The following is a 27,698-nucleotide window of genomic DNA, read 5'->3' as shown; positions in this document are numbered from 1 at the left end:
TTCTAATTTATTTATATATATTATATATGTATGCATTTTCTGGGAGAGAGGGAGATTAGCGTCATCTCTACACAATGAGAGTAAAGTAAACAACTATGTTACATATAGGTAAAGTGACCAGGCGTCCTAGATTATGTGGGACAGTCCCAGATTTCATTTGTTTGCCCCACATTCCATACTTAATGGCAAACATAATGCAAATCATTTGCATTATGTTTGTCGGGAACCATAACAGAAAGTTTTTTCGATAGTAAATATGCTGTGGATGTCAACAAAAACACGGCTGACCGTAGAAACGCTGAAAGCAATACTACAAGTTACGTGCAATTTTGCTAATTCTTGTGAAGAATTTTATGAAGAAATAGCAAATAAGAAAGAATTAAGAAAAATTCACTCAGCAGAAAAATATATTTAATTTCTCTTGTTTTTATTGTTAAAAGAAGTATGTATTTTTATTATTATTTCTCAGAATAAACCTAACCTTTTTTTACTAAACAAAAATCGATTAAAAATATACATGCCTCGTACAGACACTAGAGTGGCTAAGGAGGGAAATCCTGGAGACCGCCATGAAATATAAACACATTTTGACAATCCAGGTGACATTTCACAATTACCATACATAGTGATAATTAAACTTTTGTCTCCACAAACAAATAATACCAAGCCAGTTACTGATTGTACAAAGGTACGCATCGATAAAGCCGGCTTGTTGGCAATAATTGATTAAAGTGTTTTGTTTCCCCTTCTAATTACAATTATTTTTCTCAGTTCACATCCTTCACACAACCTGTTTGTTACATAGCATAACATGAGGGGTACCATATACTGAATTTCAGCCTTTCTGTGAAAAATAAATAAATATATATTTTTATATTTGTTTTTTTTTTTTTAAAGTTTGATATTTTATTTTATAAGTTTAGTTCAGAAAAGTCAATATATTTAATTTATGTATGTATTTTGTATGTGAATATTTTTTATATATAAATTTTTTTAAAAAAATGCGTGTACATTGTTTCTGGGGGTTGAAAAATCCCCCCCCAGATGCCCCACATTGAAAAGGATCTGGTCACTTTACATATAGGAGTTTAATGTTGTTTAATGTCCACAGTTTGTTATTATATGATACTTTTACACTGTGTGATCAACATTAAGTAAAAGAATTACTGACAGCTAGGTTCAAGTCCTTATCACGAGTTACTGCAAAGACACTGCTTTTCAATGTCAGTTGCTTCATCGGGGATGAAGCAACTGACACTAAATTCAAAATACTGTTAGTACTGACATTAAATATTAGTACTGTTTACATATAAAAAATTAGGTATGAATTACAACATTTACCCAAGTGGAAAGTAAAAAGACGTAAGCTTCCAACTTTCAAAAATAACTACAAAAAACAAGTTTCTAGGATGTAGCCACAAAAAAGGTGTCCATTTTTGTTGATAAAAAATTTTAAATTACTTTTCATTTTTAAATTAACAGTATGTTAATTAATTTATTATAGAACAGCTTCAAGTTATAAAGTGAAAACATTCAAAAATTAATGGAAAATCTGTCTTATTACATCTTGCTTCTCATTGTTCATAGAATAACAAAAAAAGTAAATCGTTAAAGGTTTAAAATTATAAATTCCATAATAGAAGCATGCTTATTTTGTAGGTTCATTCCTATGATGTCATTTTCTATTAATTTTTGAATTAGTGATACATTAAAATATGCAGAAAAGAATATTAGCTGGATCACATTTAAACATATAAAAATTTACTTAAAGAAATAGAGAATTTTTTTTAAATACTTTACTTGAATAATTTCTAAATATCAGACCACTTTGGAAAATGGATCAACTACTTTGACATCTATCACTGATTTGCGATATACCACATTAACCCACCATTGTTCTTTTTCTTCCTCTCATTCGTACTTCATCAAGTTTTTTCAAAATTTCATTTGCACCTTTATGATATATAATTTTATAAGCATCTAACAAATATTGAAATAATTCTTCAGAATTTGGATGTGAACTCAAGAAAGCTCGTTCCAATACATACAAATCAACACCCTTATCTTCAGCAACATGTGACATAAAACTCAAGCCAAAGTCAATGAAAACAATGCTCACTTCAGTTTCTAAATTTTCTTTGACCAACATATTAGAAGTTGTCAGATCACCATGAATTATATTATTTGCATGCATAGTTCCAATACTGCGTCCAATTTTTGTAATGAGTGGTTTTAGTTGTAGATTTGCTTTCTCTCCCAAATCTTTCTGAGTTTTATTGATATTTTCTCTTACACTTATATAGCCTTTCATGTGCTCCATCACAATGCACCTGGATTCAATATCAACAAAGTAAATGGCTGGTGTGCGAATACCTGCAAAAAGTAGTAATCATTAAAAAGTAAAAGAAGTTAAATACAAAACACATGCTAACTAAAAGCAAGAAAGAATAAATGGTGTATTTGCACATGCAGGGTATTTTGAGTAAATGTCATCAGGATCTATCTTGCTTATTTAGGTTTTGGCTATTTGTAATGTGTCATATTTGGAGTTTTGAATTTGATATTAAAATTAAATTAAGCATTACCATTTATATTTTATGTTTTCTAAATTTAAAATTTGCCTAATCAACTGTTTTTTTCTCAATAAGAAAGTTGTACTGCATCCTCAGTTTAATCTAAAAATGCTATCAGTTGCTTTAGAAACAAACTACTTTTCTTTGGGGGGGGGGAAACAGTTATATGTTGTTAAATCTACAACAAAAGTCCCGAGTTTGGAAGCCATAAAGTCACTGTACATTATTATTATTATTAGCTATATGATGCAAAAAAGCCTGAGGATTATGCTCTTCAATACATGGGCTGTTTGTTATGTATTAAGTCTCAGCTTACAACTGTTTATTTTTTTCTTTAAATCATCAAATAAAATCATTTAATGTTTGTTTCAGAAATACACCAATGATGTTTTCGGAGAAAACTGGGGATGGGGAACAGGTTCCCATTGAAGAAAAAGCATTTGATTAGGCAAAACTGAAATTAAGAAATCATAAAAATAAATGAGATAGACCCCCAGTGCCTTTTAATTAAAACACCCTGTATATGGCCAACATGTATACTATCAACAGTATTCAGACACTACGCCATGAATATTGTGTAACATGCCAGAATTCCTGCATGCATTTCATCTCAGACGTACCAATTTTGTGAGTCTCCCAGTGTAGCACCATGTTAAAAGTCAGTGTGGGTTGTGGTTGAACTTATGAACAAAAAAAAAAAAAAAAAAAAGGTGCAGGTAACAATTTTTACATTATATATCTAAACTTTAGTCCAGTTTTCAGTACTGTCCCTCATGAAAGGTTTCTGTATAAACAAGAAAAAACTGGAGCTATTGGTAGTCCTACGCTGCATTGCAGACTGGCTAAAAGACAGGAAACAGAAGGTTGTCATAAACAGTCAGTCTTCAGGGTGCACCAGTATAAAGCAATATCTCACAGGGATTAGTGTTGGGTCCCTCTCATTTCTAATTTTTATAAATGATATTGATGGATGTTTTTAAAAGATGTTTTCTGATGATTTGCTGTTTTTCTGATGATTCCAGAGAAATGAGAGATCAATGCAGCTACTATTTCACATATTGTAGATATATCTACAATAAGTGAGATAGCGTGGTAAGTGGAGTAGACAGTTAATTCCAAAGAAATATGAGATTAATGTACTAAGTAGCAAACCCAGTTCTGCTCATAGCTAAGTACAGAAAGAGGCTATGCTTAACCCCAGGGGCTCACATCTGGTGAGTATGGGCTTGGCACACCCAGGGTCCTGAGCTGGATGTCATCATTCTTCTCTTTCTTGGTGATGCCCTTCTACTTCTGACTGACTCTCTCTATCTCGGTAATTCAGAATTTTTTTTTTTTTTTTTGGCTGGTGCAGCATAAGCCTCAGGCTTCCTTGCATCATATAGCTAATAATAATAATAATAACAACAATAATGTACAGTGACTTGGGCTTCCAAACTTGGGACTTTTGTTGTAGATCTAACTATATTTACTTCACATAGTGCACCATCATGCATCAACAATGCTGTAGAAGACCAATTAACCGATATGAACTCTCAGCAGGCTCTCACCAAAATGCGGGCGAGAAAGTGCCCCGGACCACACCTCACTGAACCTGAAGTCCTTAAAAAGACTGCCCAAATCAACATCCAGTTTCTACTCGACCTCTTCAATAAGTGCCTGTCCCATGGATCTTTCTCAGAAGAATGGAAAAATGCCAATGTAAAGCTGATAAAAAAAAATCCGTCTAAAACGCTCCAACAATCAGTCATATCAATCCATTGCCCTTTTGCCCATGGTCAGTAAACGGTTTGAACGTCTACTCCTAGTATGGCTCCAAGACCATTACATCAAAGCCGGGCTCCAGTCCAACTTCCAGTTTGGATTTCGACCAGGGCATTGCACTGCAAAGGATCATCTCTGCAGTCTCAGCTTCTGCCTTCAAATACTACCTACTAATAGCAATAGATTATGCTGGAGCCTTCGACAGGCTCTAGTGGGCAAATATTCTTTGCAGACTTATGCAAGCAAATATTCCATTAAATTTATACAAATGCATCCTAACCTACTTATCAAATAGGAAAATTACCATCTCAACGTACTGAAGAATCACTAAGTCTATCTACAGAGGTTGTCCCCAGGGTTCAGTCCTTGGTCCTTTTCTGTGGAATATTGTTCTGGATGAGCTCTTTGGAATGGACCTAAGCCCTGTAGCTATACAAGCCTTTGCTGATAATGTCACCATCTCTATTGAGGCTGACAGCAGAGCTTCCCTGGAGGCCAGAGGAAACCAAGCACTTCAAATCCTTCAGGTTGTTGTTGTTGTGGGATTTTCTGGCACAAGGGCTACAAAGGCCATATTGCACCAAATCCTTCAGGATTGGACAGCCCTACACAAGCTAAGACTCTCACCCCAGATGACACAATCCAATCTCCTGAAGGGATCACTGCAGCCTACTAGAAACCCTACTATCAAAATTCAAGGCCAAACCATCAAGCTAGTTTCCACATTAAAACTACTGGGAATAGTACTTCACCCTAAGTTTACTTTCTCTCTGCACCTTGCACACCTCTTCATGAAAGTGAGAAACTAACTGCTCTCATTGCACAGGTGAGTTGTCGTGATTGGGGATTGAATCAACGCACCCTTAAAGTTCTGTACAAATCAATCTTCCTTCCCTTCATAACATGTGGATCTGGGTCTGGTTTCGCAGGGCAACTCTTTACAACAACAAACGTAAACTGGGAATCACCATCCTTACTATTACAAGGGCATGCTGCACAGTTAGCAACCCAGCCCTTCAGGTTCTTGCAGGCATCCTTCCGCTTGATCTGGAGGTTATTCGAAGGGGCCCCCACGACTGTCTATCAAGGGGAATACCAGCAACTATCCTTGGACACTCCATCAATAACCTGAATGAAATCAGGTAGGAAAAGAAACAAATTGCCACCCTACTACTTCAGACTTGGCAGGACAGATGGACTGCTACCAACAAGGGCCCAATCACCAAGAAATTTATACCTTATGTAAATGCCGTATTTCCGAAGTCTCCAAATTGGTTCTCTCCTTTTCTTTATCCCACCTACCTTATTACCAGACACGGATCAATAAACCACAAACTAATATCCATGGGAATTATTAAAAATCCCTACTGTGAATGTGGTGAAATAGAAGACTGGAACCATCTAGTATATACCTGTCAACATTATGAGGACCTCCACCGCATCCTGTTTACTCATATACAAGACAACCCTCAAGGAAATGAACATTTATTCATCACAGAGGAGAACTACTACTATGAGTTTAGCAAGTTTGCACAAGCCCTCTTCACAAGACGGACCACCCTATTGCCAATGCAGAATAGGAACACTCCAAACATCTGATCCTAACCTAACTGGCCAACCAATCTTACCCTGGATAGGATTAATTGGCCAACAGGCCACCTGATTTGCCAGTGATGACTTACATGCAGCTCTCTTGCTATGTCATTTATCCTCCTCATTGGGTTCCCCTTTCACCTGTTGGTGCTTATTGTTCCATTGATAACCTGTAGGATGCCTTCGGCTGCATCCTCCGTATTTCTAGCTATACCCTCCTTTCTTGTGTACACTCTGTACTTCCCTGACTCTACCTTTTTTCTTTTTTTGTCTCCATTAAGGAAGGTGTGGTGACTGTGGCAGAGACAAGCAAAAGAACAATGGGCAGCCTGGCTACCGCCTAGCAGTGTGTGTGTGGACAACATGTGGTCCCACAAGGGGCCCTGCAGCCAAATGTCAGGACACACAACAGAACCCAATATAATACTTTTCTGGCATTTACAGTGTTCTGTATTTCTTCAGTTAGTGTACATATGGTGCAGATGTGGGAAACCACAGGTGGTGCCTGACTAATACTATGCACACCACTTGCATCTCATACTGTCGATGTCTTGTAACTGGGTTGTTCACGTCTTCAACAATGCCTACCTGCCCCCACTGATGAAATCCCAAATAGGATTGAAACCTTGGTCTTTGTAGTGGCATACACTTTAAAAAAAAATGCAATATACTCCTCCATTGTAGTAGAGCCTTTTATTTAGAGTAGTGCAATAACAAGGCAACTTGTGAAGTGCCTCCACAATATGAGATTTGTCACTAAGTACCAAACCCAGTTTGCTCATAACTATGTATAGAAAGAGGCTATGCCCAACACATTCAATAACTTTATACAGCTTTCATAATGACTTTATATAGCTTGCATATCTTGAGGCTTTTGCCTTAGACTTATCAGGAAATTTAGACATTGATCCTGAAATGCCTATATTAATATCATTAATAAATATTAAAAGCAGTAAGTGGGCTCAACACCAACCCCTGTAAAGCCACATTCATCACATTAGTCCATGAAGAGCAGTGGCCATTTATTCTTTGCCTCCTACCACTTAACCATCCCTTTATTTATTGTAGTGACTTGCCCTTAATGCCCACAGTACAACATATTTTCAGGGATATAACATCTAATTACTAATAGAAAGTATATATACAGGAACTCCCCGACTTACATAAGGGTTGCGTTCCACGGAAAGCTACCTAAGTCAAATTTTAAGTAAGTCAGATTTTCCCCCATGCTTGTGCAGCACTTGCAATTGTGCTCGCTGAATTGATTGAATCAAAAAAGAAATGTTCGACGAACATATAAAAAGAATTATTTATCGTATTTATTCAGTTTTTTATCTCATGTGCAGGAATAATTACAAAAGCGTGCAATTTAAAAAAATTTCAAAATTATAAATTTACAAAAAAAGAGAAGAGACGGGCATAACATCAGTAAGTTTTATCTCTCGAGCATCATTGACAGAATTGATGTCTTCAGCTGATAAGTACGCTGCTGCAGACATCTTTCTACCAGTAAGGTGAATCCACTACAGTAGTTCTGAATAAAATGCTGCTTTTCCTAAACTGTTAGAAACTAGGTGGTAGTAAGAATCAGTGCTTTTTTCACAATTTTTTCTAATAATAACAAAAAACATGACAACAGAATGCATAGAGCCCTTTAAAACTGTTCCTACAGGATTTCTATCATGACCAAAACAATTTCTGGGAATATTTAACATTGTTCTTAGGAGATATTTGTTGAGCTCAATAAACTGAATAAGCTTGCTTTCTTGCATCATATGCCTCTACTAATGCTAACTGACAAAATACTATATTTTCTGGATGATATAATGCATTCACATTTTATTATTACATAAATTTGAAACAAATACATAAGCACTTACCAAACAAAATGCCATTGTAGAATGCCAAAAACTAGTCATAACTACTGCATAATTAATGTTATGGTCTGAACTTTCTTTAAAGAGTATGTCATATGTCATCTTCAGTGCCATGAAGGGTATTGCTGATTCCACATTTCTTGAAAGACTTGGCAATTGTCTCACATTTCACTAACTCCCACAAAATTTTCACCCATTTGCACACATTAAAAAATTATGAAACTGTTAGTGTCAAACTGTAATTTGGTACCTCTATCTAGTTGGTCTGCTCCTCATGCATAACTGCCATAACAGATCTGTTAATTGATATGTCCAATTGCTGCAGTTGCAGCACAGCTGGAATCATCTCCTTAGCAGAAATTTCTCCGAACCTCAGAAACTTTTCAATGCTTCCATTATATTTGATCTGAACTAGTCGCGCACTAAAAGAGCTAGTTTTTCAGAAGGCTACCTGGATGTTTTGACGATACTTTACCCAGTTCCAAATAGAGATATCACATTTTAGAGATATCACAGATAACAACATCACATTTTACTTTTTATTTTTTAGCTGGTACAGCAAAAGCATTGGGCTTCCTTGCACTATATGGTTAATACTAACATTCTGGGTATGTAAATGGCTATCCATAACAAACAATGATCAAAGAAAATCACATATCATGTAAAATTTGATCAATATTAGCTACTTCTGCAGGTACTGTATTACATTATATCAAATTATTTGTATTATATTGCATATATATTCAATATATAATATGATTCAAGGAATGCCTCTGAATATTTATTTCATGCAATTTGCAAGGTACATGTGTGAAAATTACACTGCATATAGCAGTGGAAAGAGCATGTATTCCTACTCTAAAAGCCTTCCTTCTTGCAGTCGAGAAATCAACATCTTCATAATAATGTGGCTGCAGTCCTTCCTTCAAGTAACCAAGCAGATGATACACAGCTACCTATCAATGGTTGACATACTGACAGATGTTCCTGTGGCCTCTATGACAAGGCCAGGTCTGATTACAATGTGATGGCTTCAGTGGTACTCACACCATGGCTGCTGATGCAAGTCTGCTTGTGCATCATTCATATATGCATTTACCCTTTGTCATCATTTGTGTATAAGTTCACTTTACACCATCATTCATATATGCATTTATATTTGCACCTTCAGCAAATAAGAATTTTATGAATGCCAACTGTTTTAACTGCATGTCAAGTTTCATTGTTATCTAATCTACTGCTGCTATGCTACCATCCATTGGATCAAACTCATGATGCAAAATTGATGTTGAATTTTCCAGTGCTACAATGGTATAATTACCATTCACATAATTAATTATCGCTGTAGTGTTTCTGATGACAATTTAAAAACAAAACAAAAACTTTATGCCGTACAAAAACAACTATTTGCTATAGTTGTGCAGCAGTACATGGACAGGAAGAAATGTTTTTTTTTCCTAAAAATAATGATCTTTGACAGACATTTGCTGCTAAAACAGGATTAAGAACAATATTGCTGATGATAATGCTAAAAATCTTTGACTCAGAGACTATGGAATTCCACAGTTTTCATGTCAAAGATAATTTTTTAAAGGAGCTAATCTATGTGAGTACCTTACCATATGTTAGTTCCTTTTTGCTGTTTCCAACTTGTCCTTAGCTTGTATACTTCATTTAAACAGATATCAGAGCTCCAGTTTTATTTAACATAATTCTGTATACTAAATTTTGTATGTGTGTGTGTACAAAACATTGAATATTCTTATTCTTCCAATACAGACAAGACTGGCTTTAGACAGGTACAAGAGACTCCAACTCAGAATGAAAACACAGCAATTCCAAGTTTTAAATTTAAGCTGAAACAAGCAATATACAAGTGAAAGCCTTGTTCATGAATAATTATTTGTTATCATTACACCTGATCAAATAATTTTATTTGAAAACCTAATGTTTAAGTTTATAATTGTACCTGATGTTCTTATTCCTGAAATATGAAATATTCTATTACAACAAACTCTTTGAAATGTGGTGCCAATGGGGATTGATATGTGTTGGATTTAAGAGAAGTATATCTAGTGGTTGGGCAGTTTTGGAGAAACACATTTCAGTGGATATTAGACACTAACAACTGCACTTATTTACATCTTTAAATAAAAATTAAAAGGTAGTGTTAGTAATTAGTGCCATCTGAGAGTGAAGAAAGATAGAAAATGGCTAGTGTGAGTACAGCTGGAAAAATATATGCTTCATTAAATCTTTGGTTAATGTCTTCCATAAACAGACTTACTGACTCCCACAAATAAGAGATTTAATTCCACACAAGCAAGGTCCACAGTCTTCATGTCAAAGATAATTTTTTAAAGGAGCTAATCTATGTGAGTACCTTCACATATGCTAGTTCCATTTTGCTGTTTCCAGTCTGTCCTTAGCTTGTATACTTCATTTAAACAGATATCAGAGCTCTCTGCTATTTGCATATGTAAATAGCAGTTCAGTCTGTTAAATAAACTCAAAAGTCCAGGGCAAATGTCATTTACTGCAATGACAATTTTAAATGCATCTCCAGTACACTTTCAGAAAGAATATCAGTGAATGAGCTTTACAGAAAATATACTTTTGCATTGGAAAATAAAAAAATTAACTATTTCTAGAGAATAATTTTAACAAGGTATGTGCAAAATTTTATCAATTTAGATGACATTTTGATTTTAATATTTACTATGGAGAAATCCAATTCAATTTCTTGTACGTAATGACAAAAATTGTTAAGTTTTGTTTTTGCTGCCAATGTAATTTGTCATGCAGCTAACAAGCTGCATAACCAGTTATAAGGGCAGCAAAAACCTTGCTTGTGTGGAATTAAATCTATTATTTGTGGGAGTCAGTAAGTTTGCTAATGGAAGACATTAACCAAAGATTTAACGAAGCATATATTTTTCCAGCTGTACTCGCACTAGCCATTTTCTTCCTTTACTCTCAGATGTCCTAAAGTGACAACCTTGTCATCAGCTCACACAAACACTTTGTTCAACTAGCCACATAGCTGTAATTTGCATATGGCAGTTGGTATTAAGTTATGACGATTACTGAATAAGAGACCAAGTGGGAGAAATGTCACTTTCTTGAATAGACTCCTTTTTGAATTTATAAGATTGCCAAACTGCTTTCTTCATCCTTCTGGACTCCAAATGCTGGTTATGTTAACTTGGTACTACAAACAAATCCAAAACCACAGACTGGGGTGAAATTACACAAGGCCTAGTGCAGCTTTCCATTCCAAGTTTTAGCTAAAATAACTTTCATTATGCAAAGCAATAGTTATATTTACCTAGTACCAATTATGTATATAACTTCTACTAGGATACAACTATACAGAGTGCAGAAAGTTTCTCGGGGTCCGGATAATCAGTTTCCTGATTACTTAACTGGAAGGGGGGAAAAATGTTCTCTAAACAAATCTAAAACAACTTCTGATGAGCACCGGAATACCGGCTTCTAACATGTTTATTCCAATGCCAGTGATCACGCTACATTATCCTAGGTATATTCCAATTAAACGATTTTGTTTGTTCTGGAGCAATGTAGTTTGAGGAATGGGCCTAATTATAATTTATGGTGTGAATAAAGCAGATTAAAGTTAAATATTCATATAGACAGCGGGACAAATATCAATATTGGTCTCAATATAAATAAGTTTTCTGTTTATCCGCTGGAACAACCACGAGATGAGATGTCATAATCTCAAGTGGAAATATTTCATGTTAATATCGATACATGTAATGCAGATATATCGTGAATTTCTTGGTTTAGCTTACATGAGAGAAAGGTATAAAAAATACTATCCACGTGGTTACGAAAGAGCAATCTTACCAAAAGTTCTACATCGCATTAAACCTCGCAATTCGGCTTTCATTCTGTTTTTTGCCAAAGCATCATCCAGTTGTTGAATCCGGTATGCTTTTGGAAAGCGTTCTTTTAAAATTGCTTCCTTCCCTAAAAACACACCTTCGTATACTTTTGCTTCTGCCCCTTGTTGCAATAACACAAACTCTTCCTTAGATACCATTGCCTCACTCTACTGCCTACACTCGAGCACAGAGTAAAAAATAAATAAATAAATTTTCTGTTTATACTCTGGGACGACCAAATGGTCAGAGGAGTTCACAAGATAGAAAGAATACAAGAAACAGGACCGTATTCAGCAGTCACGGGTTTGAACCTCGATCACTCAAGGCACGTGTACTTATGCACCCGCGCTGCCTGACCACTAGGCTACGGCGGTCTTAGTGACATATCTTACTTCTCTGTGCACTCTAGAAAACTTCTGTAACAAAATCAAACGTATTCAAAATTTCCAACTTATCCGAGTTGAGTTAAAAAACACAGATTTTTATTTGAATAATTAATGATAGCCAAGCATAAAAAAATCAACAATTTTCACACTAACATAGCTACCCTTTTTCGGGCCCGGACAGTAGAGGATTAACGTCGGTTTAGGCCCCGGGCGCAAAAGAAAATATTGGGTCCCTTAAAAAAAGAGAGAGACAGGGAAAATAAAAATACATGTTAATCATTTTTTTAAATAAATAAAAAATATTATGTACTATTAATGTTTTATTTCCAATAAAATTTGAATATAATATATGTATAATATAATTAATAATAGCATAATAATAATCACAAATCATTTAGCATTAGCATTAATGCTAATGCTAATGCTAATAGTTGAACATATTAGTTGAACTAATTTGTTGGGGTTTTGCGTGGGCCCTTCAGAAGTCGGGAATCAGGGCGCGCGCCCGGTGCGCCCGCCGTTAAATCCGCCTCTGGGCCCGGGGGAAAAAAACATGTTCGGGCCCCTACTTAATTAATGAAAATTGCAAAAACAGGAAACAGCCAAACACGCCGAACCCCTAACGAGTTCGAGCTCGGGCCTATGTAGGCAGGCAAGGCAAACCCTGAACAATTTGCCTGCCTACATGGTAGCTACGCCACTCAATTTGAGACAGTATTTATAGTTTGATTGAATGAATGTCTGAGTAAATAATAGTAACAGTACACATCTGGTGAGTATGGCTTGGCACACCCAGGGTCCTCAGCTGGATATCATTATTCTTCTCTTTCTTGGAGATTCCTTTCAACTTCTGACTCTTGTTCTCTGTCTGTTTCTCTCTCTCTCAGGGTAATTCAGATTTTTTTTTTTTTTTTTTTTTTGGCTGGTGCAGCATAAGCCTCAGGCTTCCTTGCACCACATGGCTAATAATAATAATAATCACTAGATTACACATAATTTACCAACACTGATTCTTTGTGTTAGTTAATTTAGTGCAAAAAAAAAAAAAAACCTCCAACAACAGAATACAGAATGGAATGGAATATTATAAATTGCGCCAATATAAATATTGTATTAATAAAGAATGACACTAATTTGGATAAATTTAAATAAACTATTAATTTTAAAATTATATTTATTATGTCTTAGAGTTCTCTGCTATCAGTGGCAACGTCCGGCCATGCGTGCGGACATTTTTCGATTGACTGGATTCTTCAGAAACAAATGATAATTTTAAAAATGTCGTCTGCTTTATGACAGGTTTCTATCATGTATTTATTTTAAGTTTTATTGTATTAGAGATAATTCAACAAGCATTTATCATGCAGGGTTTTAAAATTTCAGCAGTGATATAGTTTCTAGCATACTCAAAAACTTTTTCGATGAGCCATTAAACAAATGGGGTTAATTCCATGATGTTTTTCATAATCATCGAGTAAAAAGTCGTAAAGGAGCAAAATTGTGTGATTTGGAATATTTTGAAAATGTCAGAAAATAAACCTGTGCAACCGTTAGACATTAATATCTTAGAAAGATTATGGAATCCAGAAAACTTGGATTTTATCATTGATCATGTTACTGAGAGGTGTCCACTTCAAAAAAGCGATGCTGAAATTTTATTTAAGAATATTTTCGAAGTTGTTACTATGATTCAGAATAACACTATTAAAAATGTGGACCATTCTGCTGGAATCTTAGAATTATTATGGATAGTATGTAATCATAACGAAATAGAAGATGAAGTGTTAGCTGCTTCTTTCAGTAAGGAACTTCTGCTGTTAGCAACTAATACTGAGCAAGAAATAAAAATATCCAAACAAGCACTAGTCATCGTAAATTACCTACTGAATTCTAAAACATTTTTATGTCACAACGTAAATTATGATAAAGCCATATTAAGGAAATTGGGTAAAGGCCTTCTTCTAGCTGGTGATTATGAACTCCAAGCAAATTTTATAGAGTCAATGTTCCGCCTTACTAGTTCCCTTAACAGAGTCTACTGGGCAAAACAGTGGTTTGATAATGATTCTGCAATATGTAGTTTATTTCTTTCTTTTCAGACCATACAATTTGAAGTAGAATGTCGTAAATTTTTGAATTTGCTAAATACCCATAGCAGTCAGCAAAATGTGTTTTCTTTTGTTGCTCAGTCTATCATATTTGGTGAATATGAAGTTCAGAAACCATATGGTTGTAATCTGTGGACAGACTTTAATTACAGAAGTAAAAGTATTTCATTTTATTGTCAAGATCTGAGTTCTGATTGTCAAGCAGAAGGACAAAGTTTATGGGAAACCATATTGATAAATAAAGAAAGTGTAGCTATGTGCGTGTTAACTGTTGGGGTACGTTCAAGCCAGGTAATTGAAATTAATCTTTTCCAACATTGTGATACATTACTGTATGCTAGCATACCAACATCTACAAATGCTAGGATCACTGGAAATAAAGTTCTTATGAAATTTAATGAAGACCTTAATATTCATTCACATTTGATTCATATTTATGAAGATGCATATCATGGACAACAAGTAGCTAGCTCACAGTCACAGATGGATAATCTTGAAGTGACAGTGTCAAATCTTTCTAACCAAATAGAACTAGATGCACATTTAGGTAACACACAGACTTCACAGCCTGATAAGAAAAAGAGGAAAGCTTCCTCGTCTATATCTTCAATATCATTGTCATTGAATAATTCAGCATCTGAAAACAGTCGAACCAAAGTATCAGTTCCTGTACATACAATTTATTTTAACTGTTCTAAAAATGAAAGAAACCAGAAGAAATCACAGAACAAGTTTGAAGAGCCATCAGGTCAGGATACTGATAACTCGCAGCATCCTGAAGAACTGAATTCTAATGTTTGTAACAATAATAATGGTACTCTGAATAAATCAAAACTTGAAAACCTTGAACATGTGGAATCAATAGCACTTCCTCCAAAGGTTACTACTACAAAAGCTACAAAGAGTTCTTTGAGAACTAAGAGTAGATTGGGTATTCGGAAAACTTCAGAAAAAAGAAAAAATATCAAAGGAACTATGAACTCAGGGAGACCCATAGAACATGGTAATAATTCTGAATTACATAAAAATACAGAGAGACAAAACTCATCCAAAATTGGTTATACTGGTAATAATAAAACATTAGAACTGAATAAAGACAAGTCAAATGAAAATCTCTCTGAGTTATCAAACCAGAATGAATATATTGTGCCATCTCCAGTGCCTAAATTGGAAAAACAGAATCTGAGAGTTGCACAGTGGAATAAAATAAATGGAAAGAGTAAAGAACTAGAATGCAAAAATGATTCAAAGCAGAAAACATATACTATATATGTTACAAAAAATATAAAACTAAATACATATAACACTACAGAAATAAATCAGATAACTAAAGCTAAACAATCTGAATTTCAAAATAAACAAGTTAATAAGGTTAACAAAAGTTTGTACAAAAGATCTTTGAAAACAATTTCAGAAATATCACCTAATGGCCGGGGATCCAAAGTTTTAGGTATAGCCTCATCTCCACATTCAGTAAATTCCAAATCTAATAAACTCTTATTAACACACTCAACTGAATCAATAAAAAATTGCTATTCAAAAAAAAATGATAATGCAATTCAAAGTAAAGTAATGATGAGTACTGAAGCTGCCAGTTCTTCAAGGATTCTCAAATATAAATTAAATGAAGTCCATGATGGAAAAAGTTCAAGTTCAGAAAATGAACTGCACTATGATTCTGAAAGTGACTTTTTTCAGGATGATTACAAAATGAGAACAGGAACATCTGTCTTCAAGAGGAATAGTTCTGAAAATAACCAAGAAGTAAGAATGCCACGAAAAGCTGCTGTGGTGGCAAAACAGAAGAATAAAATCCTTAATGCATGTGCCTTTTCGTCAGAAGAAGAAAGAGAAATTGAAGATGCTGCATCATCTTTTATGAGCACCAGAGAGAAAAGACGGTCATTAAAATCTATCACCTTCAGAAAAAAAAAGGACAACCATCCTTTAAAAAGAGAGACAGACTCAAGTAGTGAAGTGAGTTGGTTAACAGGGAAAACAAAAAATGTTATATTAGAAAAGCCCAAACGAACATACACAACAAGAAATAAAAAATCAAATTGTGTTAAACAGAAGAAAAATACAAAATTAAATAAACAGCTTAACTTGCAAAAGAAAGACAATGAATTTGATCTAACTCAGATAAATGTGGATTCATACAAGAATACGGACATAGATGAGTATTTACTAAGCGGTAACAAAAAAGAAAAAAGAAGACATAGCACAAAAGAGAACAAATTAGAATCAAAAGCTGTTTGTACATCTAAATTTCATAAAAGTGAAAATTCTCATATGGTTAATTGGTCTGATATTGACAATTTTCAAATGACAGTTGACATACCTAATTATGAGCAGTTATTAAGACCATCAGTTACTAATAAATCTTCACTGCCTTCTGATTATGATAACATATCTACTTTTCGTAACAAGAGCTCTAAAAAGGGGGGAACTGTTGACACTAAAAAGATTTCAAAAAATATCACCGATGATCCAATATCTGTTATGCAAATGGAAAATATTTATTTGTCTTTGAGAAAGGAAGGTAGTAGACAACAAGTCTGTGATATGCAGAATTTCTTAACTGACAGTCCTGTTATTCAAACAGCTACGTATTATGACTTAACAGAAACAGCTCAGGATGACCCAAATGATCTAGAATTATTGTCTAATCAAGGTTTTGAAGACGAACAAGAGAATCATATTAAAGACACGGCACTGAATTTGAATGAAATGTTTAACGAAACACAGGAACCAGAAACTTACCAATTTTTACCTACATGCAAGAAAGGGAATAAAATGAAAAGGAAAGCTGATATATGTTCTGAAAGTGATGATTCCACTGAAAAAATTAGATTGGAATTACATGACAAAGAAAGCAGTTCGGATAGAATCTTATCTTCAGTTGAAAATCTGGAGCATATTAATCTAACTGAAATAATATCTAGTTCACCTTCATCTGCCAAAGAGGTAGATACTGTTAGCTCAGCTTCTGATCAGGAAAAATTAAAAAACTTGTCACCATTATCTCTAATGAACTCTTTAAGTAAAAATTCATTTGATTCAATTGGAAGGATAGAAAAGACTAATGACCGTAATTCATTCTCGGAAAAAATTGTAGAAATAACTAATGACCATAATTCATCCAAGAAGCTAAAAGAATCATGTACAAAACAAAATAGCTTAATCAAAAATTCTAAAATATTTAAACTTAGTAGTCTCGATCGAAACAGATATGCTAATTTAGAAGAGGGTAGTTTCCGCAGGAAATCATTTTCACTTGATTCTCAATTTACGTTTTGTACTAGTAGCACAGAATCATTAAAAGAGCGTTGGGCACCAACTATATATCAAACATCATCTCCAGTAGTAGTAGCCCATTTTGACGAGAATTTCAGAATTTCAAAGCAGATGACTCATGCATTAAATACATTATCAAGAAAGTATGTAAATATAATTCAGAACTGGACTGCTATATTTTGCAAAGAGTTAGCAGACTATAAAAGCAGTATGTGTTCAATAATTGCAGATGTTGAAATGAAATCAAAGTTAAAGTCGAAACCTTCTGATGATCTTCTAGAATATCTGAAAGAGTGCAAATTACACAGAATTGAACTGGCTAAGAAACTAAAGAACCTGGATGAAGCAGTTTTATTATTTGAGAAATTAGAGATTCACTTTGAAAATAAGATGCATGATATGCAGAAAAAAGTATCTTGCAAATATGTGGAAAAAGTGCAAAAGGTGAAACAAGAAGCTGTTTTACAAATGGAACAAAAACTTCTTTCTCAGTTAAAACAACATTTGGCGAGTTTTGTCTTCATTCCCTGATTTAAGATTAGAAATGGAAAGCAATAAATATCTCTGTGGTGTTTAATTCATGTCATGAAACCCAAAACTTTTATTATCAATTTGTACAAAATGGAGAGAGAACATTTAAGAATAGTTTTGTTTTACTCATAAACCAGTAAGACTATGGAATCAAACTGTACATTCAGTGTTAGATATCCGAGGATGTTGGATGTTTGTGTATCTATTGCACAAAAAGAGTAAATAAAGCAAGTGATTATCTTAGAGACAATCACTGTTGTAAGTGTTGAATTTTGGAGGTTTTCTACTAGAAGTTAGCCTTTGTATTTGGACAGGATCCCAGTGGTATCAAGCTCCTCCCATTCTCTGCTGTATATACATATTTAATATATATTATTTATAGATTATATATATATATTTGTTAAGATGTGTTGTAATATTATTTATGATGTTTGCTTACTCTTTTGTTTTGTTGCCATGAAGAAATTGTTCTGTTAGAAACTAAAAATTTAGTGCAAGGATGAAAAATGAATGAAAGGGAAACTTGAAAAAGGAAATAATTTACGATTTATACAAACTTTATTTACAACCATATAGCTTGTCTTCCAGATACAAAATATATTTTTATGAAATACTCTTAATTCTTGTTAAAACCATTTAATAACCATATGGTGTCCATTTAATACTAAATTGTACTTTTACAAAAATATTGTTGAATCGTATTTATTATTGTAAATAACTATTGTTGATTTATGAATATGTTTATTTTTAGCATGGTAGTTCTTTTTACATGTTATAAATATTCCCTTTCTAGGTAGTCTTAAAGTATTATTTTTGTTGTTCACTCAAAAGATATAAAATTATTGTGTGATATGGTGTCTTGAAATCCAAAAGGCTGTCCTTAGACTATGTAGCAAGGAATTAAACTATTTATATTAAGCTCAGGTTTCATTTCCAGGTTGTTGAGATTACAACGTAGTAATTATTAAAAATACATAGCATGTTTTGTTATAATTGGAGGGCAAAATACTGCTCACATGGCAGCACAATGAGAAATGTCTTTCTGTTTAGTAAAACAGATTTTTTTTTTTTTTTTTTCTTACACAATGCAAATCAGAACTGGCATAGCAACTAGGGCCCACAATACTGGTCAAAATCTTAATACCGGTATTCCAAAAAAAACCCCTATTTTTCTCAATAAATTTTGATGACAATTAGGTGCAATAAAGTAAGAAAAAAAAAAAAAGTAATTACTTGAATTCATGTTTTAAATCAAACTTTTATTACAATAATAAATATTCTAACAAAAAATTATTAAACATACAGTACTAAGCATCCACACTACCTGTCCAAATACAGTGAGTTCTTAAGAAACATAAGCAATCACTAGTGTTATCATTTAAATTGGATCTAATTTTGGCATATTTAATTAGCGGCAGAAAACATCCTTTTGGATTCTGTGCTGGTTGGTGCTATTGTACTGAGATAGTCGTAGACGAGTTGCAGTTTAACCCCCCTTATTCCCTCACCTTCAAAAATTCTTATTTTCTTTTTGGCTTTTCATGGCACTGTATCCATATTAACGAAAGAAAGGGATTGATGTTTAAGCTTGGTGAGGAAACCAAATCTAAGATGTGGGGTTATTTATTATTATTTATTTCCCTGTACCTTAGTATTGCCGTCAGTGGCTATTGTTATGATTTTTGTACAGCAGCAGCTCCCCTCAAGCACTAAGGCCCACAAGCTACCTGACTTCGTTAAAAAATCAGAATTTGTAGGAGCTGAGGGATTTTTCCATAGTTTCTTATGAGCAATGACACAAATATTATAAAAGTCATTTGTCATACAAAACTACAAGTATATACATAATTGGTATTCATTTTTCTCATTTAATCTGTTAATACATGCTATCATTTCCATAAAATTTCTCTCAATTAACAAAATATCAACTCTCTTTACAGCTGCAAACACTAAACTAATTCAAACTTAATCACTTCCTCATATTTCTCTTAATCAGCAATATCAATTCTCTTCAGAACAGCAATCCATAAGCTGACTTAATACTAACAATTTCATATATATATATCTCTCTCTCTCTTAATTTAGTAATATCAATTTTCGTTACAACTTCAACCAATAAACCAACTCAATACTAAACATTTCTGTAAATTTCTTGTAATTTCTTCAACTTCATCCTTTAAAATAATTACAGTTTTATCTAAGCACCCTTTTCAATATAACACAGTTCAGAGGACTTACCTTCCTTCTCTTTCACAGTGGGATCCCTTCCACAGATTGCAGTGAAGTCTTTCTTCTTAGTTGAATTCTACCGTATATCTCTTCCAGTACTGTCTTATTTCGGGAATAGTTCTCTGTTAATACCGAAGGAAATTACCACAGCAGTAGGCAGGGCACTATCTGACTGGCTTGTTACTCAGCTTCTCCATTAACTTCTATCACAGCAACATGCCTGGCTTAACTCTTCACTATATAGCGGGACACTCCCAGAACTAGAACCCAAACTGAACCCAGAACTACCACTGCAAGTCTGCAACCCCTCCGAACAACAACCACAACCCACTCTTTTGGCACAAGAACCTTATTTATTTCCTTTTCATTTACGTATCTCCGCCTATCTAATTTAAACCTGACCCAATTACAGCGTTATTCTTTAAACTCACTCTTCTTCCTTTGGTGGGAAAAGCAGAATGTTTTTCGTGAGAGAATCGTGTGGGAAAGACATTCTGTTTTTTCCCACACGAGGAAACTCTTTCATCTTTTACCTCTAGATCACCTGCTGACAATACATTTGTATTGCTCCATACTGATGCCCTTTCCCAAAATGCACTAAATGTCGCATCCTCAAGCAGCAGTGTAATAGAGGGATTAAACTATTGTTCGGAAGCTTTTAATTTTAACCCTTCCACACCTGCCATGCCATTGTTTACATTATTCCTTAAATGCCCTACCAGGCCTACTCCCACTAATGAAAATATTTCCATAATGATGTTTTTGTTATTCCTTAAGTTATTCGTTATTTCGCTATACTTATTAAGAGAAATATATTTGTAAGAGTTTGTCTTAGTTTCATGACATTTTCAGGTTTCCGTTGCATTTGTATTGTGTATAACAATCCCTCTATTGCATATTCTATAATATTAATGATTTATCGCTGTCAATTTTATAACTTTTATGTGAATAAATCATAAACAATTATTTTTTAAATTATTACTGAAAAACCGGTATTTTGTATCAATACTGGTATTTCAAATCCTGAAAAAAAAAAATTATCGGGATACTGGAATCTCAGTATTGTAAGCCCTAATAGTAACTCTCTGTTCCAGTTGTGCCCAAATCCAAGAATTATATATTAATTTTTTTCAATTTTTCATTTGGCTTCTATCTAATTTTTGGTTGTTCCATCATTAATTAAGACTATATTATTTAAATTATTATAATTCACAGTTGTGAAGAGGTGAGTATATCAAAAATCTGAACCAGTTGAAAACTTTTCATTGACAAATAATACTCTTAAACCAAAATAAAAGTCATAGCACAGTGTGGTGGTGGTGGTGGATGTAACCATCAGGCTGTGCATAGTGCAGTTTTGAATCCTGGGAATAGAGCTTGAGTGGGTGGACTGGCTGTAGTTGTCCACAGTGGCACCCAACAATTTTAGCACCATCTTTTTTTTTTGCAGCTGTTAACATCCTATTGCTGCTTAGCTGCCTGGGACATTCCACCCCTGCAGAGCTGCCATAGTGCACTTTTTTTATTTTATTTCAGTTGTCATTTTATGAAATATCATGCCTTAATACTCTGTGTGATGTAAACATCCTTAATCTGCCTGTTTGGAGAGTAACATAGCAGTGCCTGGATAGTAAAAAAAAAATTAAGGATGGCAATGTTGGATTTACAGAGCTGCAACTGCATGGTTACTCCAGGCCCAAAGATCATGGCTCCATATCAGTGCAATTACTGTTGCACCAATGCCTCCTATAACCTTATTTTAGGGCCTCTAAAAATATAATTACAAGGGGCATTTGAAGTTTGTGGCTTGAGTCTGGTAACATGTTACTTTTCAGTATAGTCCCCTTTGAAGTCAATACACGTTTTCCACCAAACTGCAGTGTGTTGATTCCAGCTATGAAGAAAGTTTTCTCCTAGGCCTCGAGGAATGCATCCACTGTAGCAGTGATGTCACTGTCGGTGAGAAAATAGATGCCAGCCTGGTATTTTTTTAAAATTAGGAAATAGGTGAAAGTCTGATGGTGCTATTTCTGGTGAATATGGAAGATAGTCCAAGATTTCAGAGCTGCACCCATGCAATGCAGCCATGGAAATGGCAGAATTGTGAGCAGCACATTGTCCTGGTGTAACAAAACTCCTTTGCTGAGTTTTCCTTCGCATTTGTCCTTAATGTTTCATGCAAATATCCCATAAGATCTGTGTAATATTACCCTGTGACTGGCCTTTCCGAAGGTAATCATCAGGTAAGCAACACTCCATCAACATCCCAAAAAACCAATGCCATCACCTTTCCAGCAGAAGGAATCAACTTGGTTTTCTTTGGAGGGGGACAAGAGCTGTATTTCCACTGTGTAGACTGTGCCATTGTCTCTGGCTGAAAGTTATGGACCCATGTCTCACCCATTGTCACAAACCTTGCAAGGAAATTTGCTGGATCTGCTTGATGAAAATATTCACTTGATTTGACAATTCTTGTGCATTTCTGATCTGCTGTCAACAACTTTTGGGACCCATTGTGCTAACACCTTTTTCGTAGTGAGGGCCTCTTATTATGTGGTACACACATTCAGATGAGATGCAAAGATGCTGGCAATGTCTCAAATTGTCACTCATTACCAGATCATACACACTGTCAACAACTTTTGAAGTGATGGAAGTTGCAGGTCTTCCACAGCATGGGAAATCTTCCAGACCCTACTTCCCTTGTTTAAATTCTGCTGCCAACTTCTTAACTGAGGAACTGGAAGGGGCATCCTCCCCCAATGTTGTAACCATATCCACATGAATTGCCTTTGGCATTAATCCCTTTTTTCCAAAATATTGGATGAATGCACAGTGACTGATTTTGGCCACCTTTCCTTATTCACACAACTTTGTTGACTTAAGGACCTGTAATTAAAAAAAAAAAAACTTATTGAAACTGCATGAAACTTGGTGGGTTGCCATTTCAAGTGTTGTACATTAAGTATAGAATTTTTTAGCACTGTACCATTATCCTTCCATATTTAAGCCATGAACTTTTCAAGTGCCCTTTGTATTAGGGCCAGAGACTACCTAAATTCAGCTTTTGTTGGGACAGGGAGAGAGAATTAATTGAAAATAAAATTGTGACGCTTAGCTTCTATTATTCATTGTTAGTGATTGTTGTTTGTTAGGTCTTACTTCCACCCCCCCTCCCAATGAATGCCAATATGCATTTTTAACCCCTGTTCTATATGCCATATCAGGAATTACTGCAGGTACCATGTGGCATTTAACCCGCACAATAATAATGATTACTTATTTACATTTTTTGTGAAAATTACCTTACTTGGCACTTGCAACATCAGGAATGAGTATGGGTACTCTGATTGCAGAGTAATTTACTCCTATCCCCCCTCTTTCTCCCAAGCTTACGGTGATTTATAAGGTTCTTTTAAAAGATAGTAGTGGGCTCCAAGTGTGGCTGAATTTTGTAGTTATCCTCTATTACTTACCTTTGTTTTTGGAGAACTATGTGTTGTACATTAATTTTCTGTCCAGAAACAGTACAGAAATTATGCTGCTTTGGGATCAAAGTTGAATAGCCCAGTTATGGTTAAATTAATATGATGCAATGAATCATCAGTAGATGCCCTTCTCTGTGGAAATAAGCCAAAAATGGTGATTTATGAGGTAGGGATTGTACATAAAGAGATTAAGTTGTAATTGCTTTTGCATTCTTTATAAATTTTTTTAGTAAGCAGGGCATGAATTCTTATTACAGAATTGTGGTTTCCATCACATCTGTTATTAGCTTACTATTGATGTTAATATTCTATCCATTTCATGGTCATTTTGACCTATACCGTGGAGATTTCTTGAATTTTTAATAGAGAAACTGAGAAAAGTCTTTATTTGAAAAGTATTGCGAGTTGCAGCTGAGTAAAAAGAGTGAATTTGGTCTGAATTTGGTGAATTCTGAGTGCATCTTTCAATTACAAATTTGCCCACAATGAAATATTTTTAAGAAATTTTTTTTTTGCATGACTTATCATTATTTTATGTCAGTTCACTCTCATAATAGTTTTTGGGTCCTTCATGTATCTTTTACAGTATTTACATTTTTGTATATTTTTGATTTGTTTTAACCAGAAAAACCAGTATGTATATCTAAAGATAAAAAAAATAATAATAAAAATCTTTTATTATTATTTTTTTTATCTTTAACCTGTAGAAATATACTTCCTCCTGGATTTAGCTTTTCACACTTAGCATTTTCAAAGGGAGCAATTCTCTTGTAAATTTTTCTTGAAGGTGCATCCCCCATGAAATTTGCACCAGAGGAACTTGCTACTTTTAAATTTTGAGCTGTGTATTGTTATTAAACTTCTAAAAACATATAAGCATCTCACAAATGTATGTTTTCCATAAGAGTAAGCTTATTTTATTATAAATATAGGTACTCATTATTTCCTTTTATTGTTTAAATGATTAGCTAACTTTTAAAGTTTTGTAATTGAGATTATACCTAAATAAAAAAATTTTTAAATATATTTTTGCAATTAAAAACATAACAAATGAACAGCAGAATTGTTTCCATTCAGCATGACTGTATACAAAAAAAATTTACGCATATGCTTTATTCTTAATTTAACCACTCAGATACCCACAGATATGATTATCATGTGAAAGAAAATGAATCATCATGTGTGGTTTCTTAAATTTTTTGATTGTTCTTTTCAATTCAATTAAAGTCAATTCTCGGAAAAATAAGAGTGACAGTAGTTATTTTTAATGAATTTAAACTGCTTTAAATTAGTTTATTTATTACCACCGATGTTTCAAGAATAATCACACACACAAATTCTCTGATAATAGAAATGAGGCCTTCAGTGAGGAATTCAAAAATCAGTTCTTATACTTTCAAATATTCCAAATTAGAGTGCAAAAATTATGTATTATAGTTAAAAACATTAATACAACACAACCATAAAAAAGTAAATATAAAATAAAAATATAATGAAATTAGTATTTTGCATTTTTGTTTTGAGTATGTTATATTTTTATATCACAATAATTTAAAAGTATAAGAATTGATTTAAGAAAATTCTTTCATGAGAGGAATATGTAATTATTCTTCCAAACTGCAGTTGTAATAAATAGCTTAATTTATTTAATTAAATAGTGTTAGTATTAATACTAACACTACATTAACTAAAATTTCTTACATCATTTCTTGAAAATGATGTTAAACTTTAATTGCTATTTCTCAGCTAATCTGCCTAATTTTTCTAGATCTCATTGCAGCAGCATACTTTCATAACTACTTGGTTACTCTGATTACTATACCTACTCTACCAATCTTTGTATCATCTGCAGTGTTGAGGGGATTCTTCCTCTTGCTCAGATTATGCACTTGAGGGGGCATAAATTCAAATTGAGGAAAGGTGGTTGTAGAATAGATGTGTAGAAATTAGCCCAGTGGGTTGATTGCGGAACAAACTTTTGGAAGGCAGAACTCATTCCAAAAGTTGATTGGTGAAATGGGAAGGGATTTTTTTTTTTTTTTTTGTTTGTTTTTCTGATTCTGTATAAGCTTGCTTTCTTGCATCAAATGCCTCTACTGATTGCCTAATGCAAGAAAGCAAGCTTATACAGCATCAGCCAAAAAAATAAAATAAAATAATAATGCAAGAAAGCTTATAAGTGCCATAGTAATTAAGCCTGATATATATACCCTCATCAGTATCATTAATAAATACAGAAAACAACAATGGGCCTAGCACTAAACCCCGTGGGACTCCACTAAGAACATTAGTCCACAAAGAGCAGTGTCCATTGATAACCACTTTTGTCTTCTCCCACTCAACTATTCCTTTATCCACAGCAGCAACTTTCCCTTAATGCTATACTGCCCCAATTTATATGGCAGTCTCTTATGTGCAACAGTGTCAAAAGCTTTCCTGAAATCTAAGTATATAATATATACTCCCAGGGGCTCACATCTGGTGAGAGCGCCTCCGTAGCCAGGTGGGAAGGAGCAGCAGTGTGTAGCACACGCTTCTTGATTAGACCGGGGTTCGAGCCCGTCACCACCAAATACGGAGGATGCGGAAAGGTCAAGGGAATGACCACCGCATATTCCTGGAGCAATATGGCCTTAGTTGCTAATGCTCCTAAAAACCAAATAACAATAACAATAACATCTGGTGAGTATGGGTTTGGCACACCCAGGGTCCTGAGCTGGATATCATCATTCTTCTCTTTCTTGGTGATTCCCTTCTACTTCTCTCTCTCTCTCTCTCTCTCTTGGGATAATTCAAAAAAAAATTTTTTTGCCTGGTGCAGCATAAGCCTCTGGCTTCCTTGCACCATATGACTAATAATAATAATATAAAAATTATTTTTTGCATCCAGTTCCTTTGTCATTGCACCATAGTATCCAATCAAATTGGTAAGACAAGATCTGCCTCTTAACAAACCCATGCTGTGACTAAAGTATAACTGCACTCCTGTCTAGGTGGTCTTGTGTTATTTCTTTAATCAGTGACTCTGTTATTTTCCCTGGAACAGACATTAGGCTAACAGGTCTGTAATTATTCATGTTGTGTTTACTGTTCTTATTTTATAAAGTTCTAGCTGTGATGTGGTGACTTTGAACATTAAGTCAGTGGTGGACAATCATTTTCAGCATGGGGGTCAATTCAGGAGGGAAAAAATGTTTGTGGGTTGCATTATAAATGATTTATATATGTTGTTGTTGTTTGGTTTTTAGGAGCATTAGCAACTAAGGCCATATTGCTCCAGGATATGCGGTGGTCATTCCTTAACCTTTCCGCATCCTCCGTATTTGGTGGTGACGGGCTCGAACCCCGGTCTAATCAAGAAGCGTGTGCTACGCACTGCTGCTCCTTCCCACCTGGCTACGGAGGCGCCTTTTATATATGTGTGTGTGTTATGTATTTATCATTAATGATATTTGCAAATTGACCAGTGTCGTCAAACTATGCAAATGCATGTCTTGAGATGGTCACATGATTGGTTGTTGCCCTCGACCTTGAAGCCACGCATTTTTATGCCCCACGTTTAGTGCTAAAAATATAGTGTTAATAACTGTGTACCATGATGAATCGAATACCAGAAGACTCCGTTTAGTATTTGCGACCAATTGATGGAGGTATCGTACAACTCTCTATGACAGATAAATTTTTACTGTCATTTTTCTGTCGCATATATTGCACTCATAACTACGGTATTTCGAGGTTGGCCCAACTGTGTAAGTAGAAACCTCACCAGGTCAAGGTTGCCACACAATAGGCCTGATTAAATCCCTTGATCATTAAGTGCGTTAAATTCCCTAATGGCCTCCTCCCAAGCGCCAGCTGCCTGAAGTCTGCAATTAAATCTGCTGAAAGTCACCGTAGCAAATCGTCTTGAAAGTAACTCCTCTTCTGAACTTAACTGAAAAGTC

General features: G+C 34.5%; 1 protein-coding gene across 1 annotated transcript; it reads right to left on the bottom strand.

Annotated features, from left to right (window-relative positions):
* Nucleotides 1-1,859: 1,859 nt before the first annotated feature.
* Tcs5 (TP53 regulating kinase) lies at nt 1,860-11,873 on the bottom strand. The gene is made up of 2 exons (XM_090382762.1): nt 11,678-11,873; nt 1,860-2,373 (listed from the first exon to the last, which is right to left on the bottom strand). Exons 1-2 carry the CDS (start codon nt 11,871-11,873, stop codon nt 1,883-1,885), a joined length of 687 nt encoding a protein of 228 aa, XP_090238888.1. The 3' UTR covers nt 1,860-1,882.
* Nucleotides 11,874-27,698: the final 15,825 nt, after the last annotated feature.

This window comes from Mastigoproctus giganteus, chromosome 10 (genome assembly GCF_048544385.1).
Source record: "Mastigoproctus giganteus isolate SK-2022 chromosome 10, ASM4854438v1, whole genome shotgun sequence".
Lineage (NCBI taxonomy): Eukaryota > Metazoa > Arthropoda > Arachnida > Uropygi > Thelyphonidae > Mastigoproctus > Mastigoproctus giganteus.
This window is presented reverse-complemented; position numbering and strand designations above follow the sequence as displayed.

Coding starts and splice junctions, on each gene's coding strand:
- Tcs5 (XM_090382762.1), bottom strand. CDS start 11,873: ATGGTATCTAAGGAAGAGTTTGTGTTATTGCAACAAGGGGCAGAAGCA. Junction 2,374..11,677: donor AATGCGATGTAGAACTTTTG/GTAAGATTGCTC, acceptor TACTTTTTGCAG/GTATTCGCACACCAGCCATT.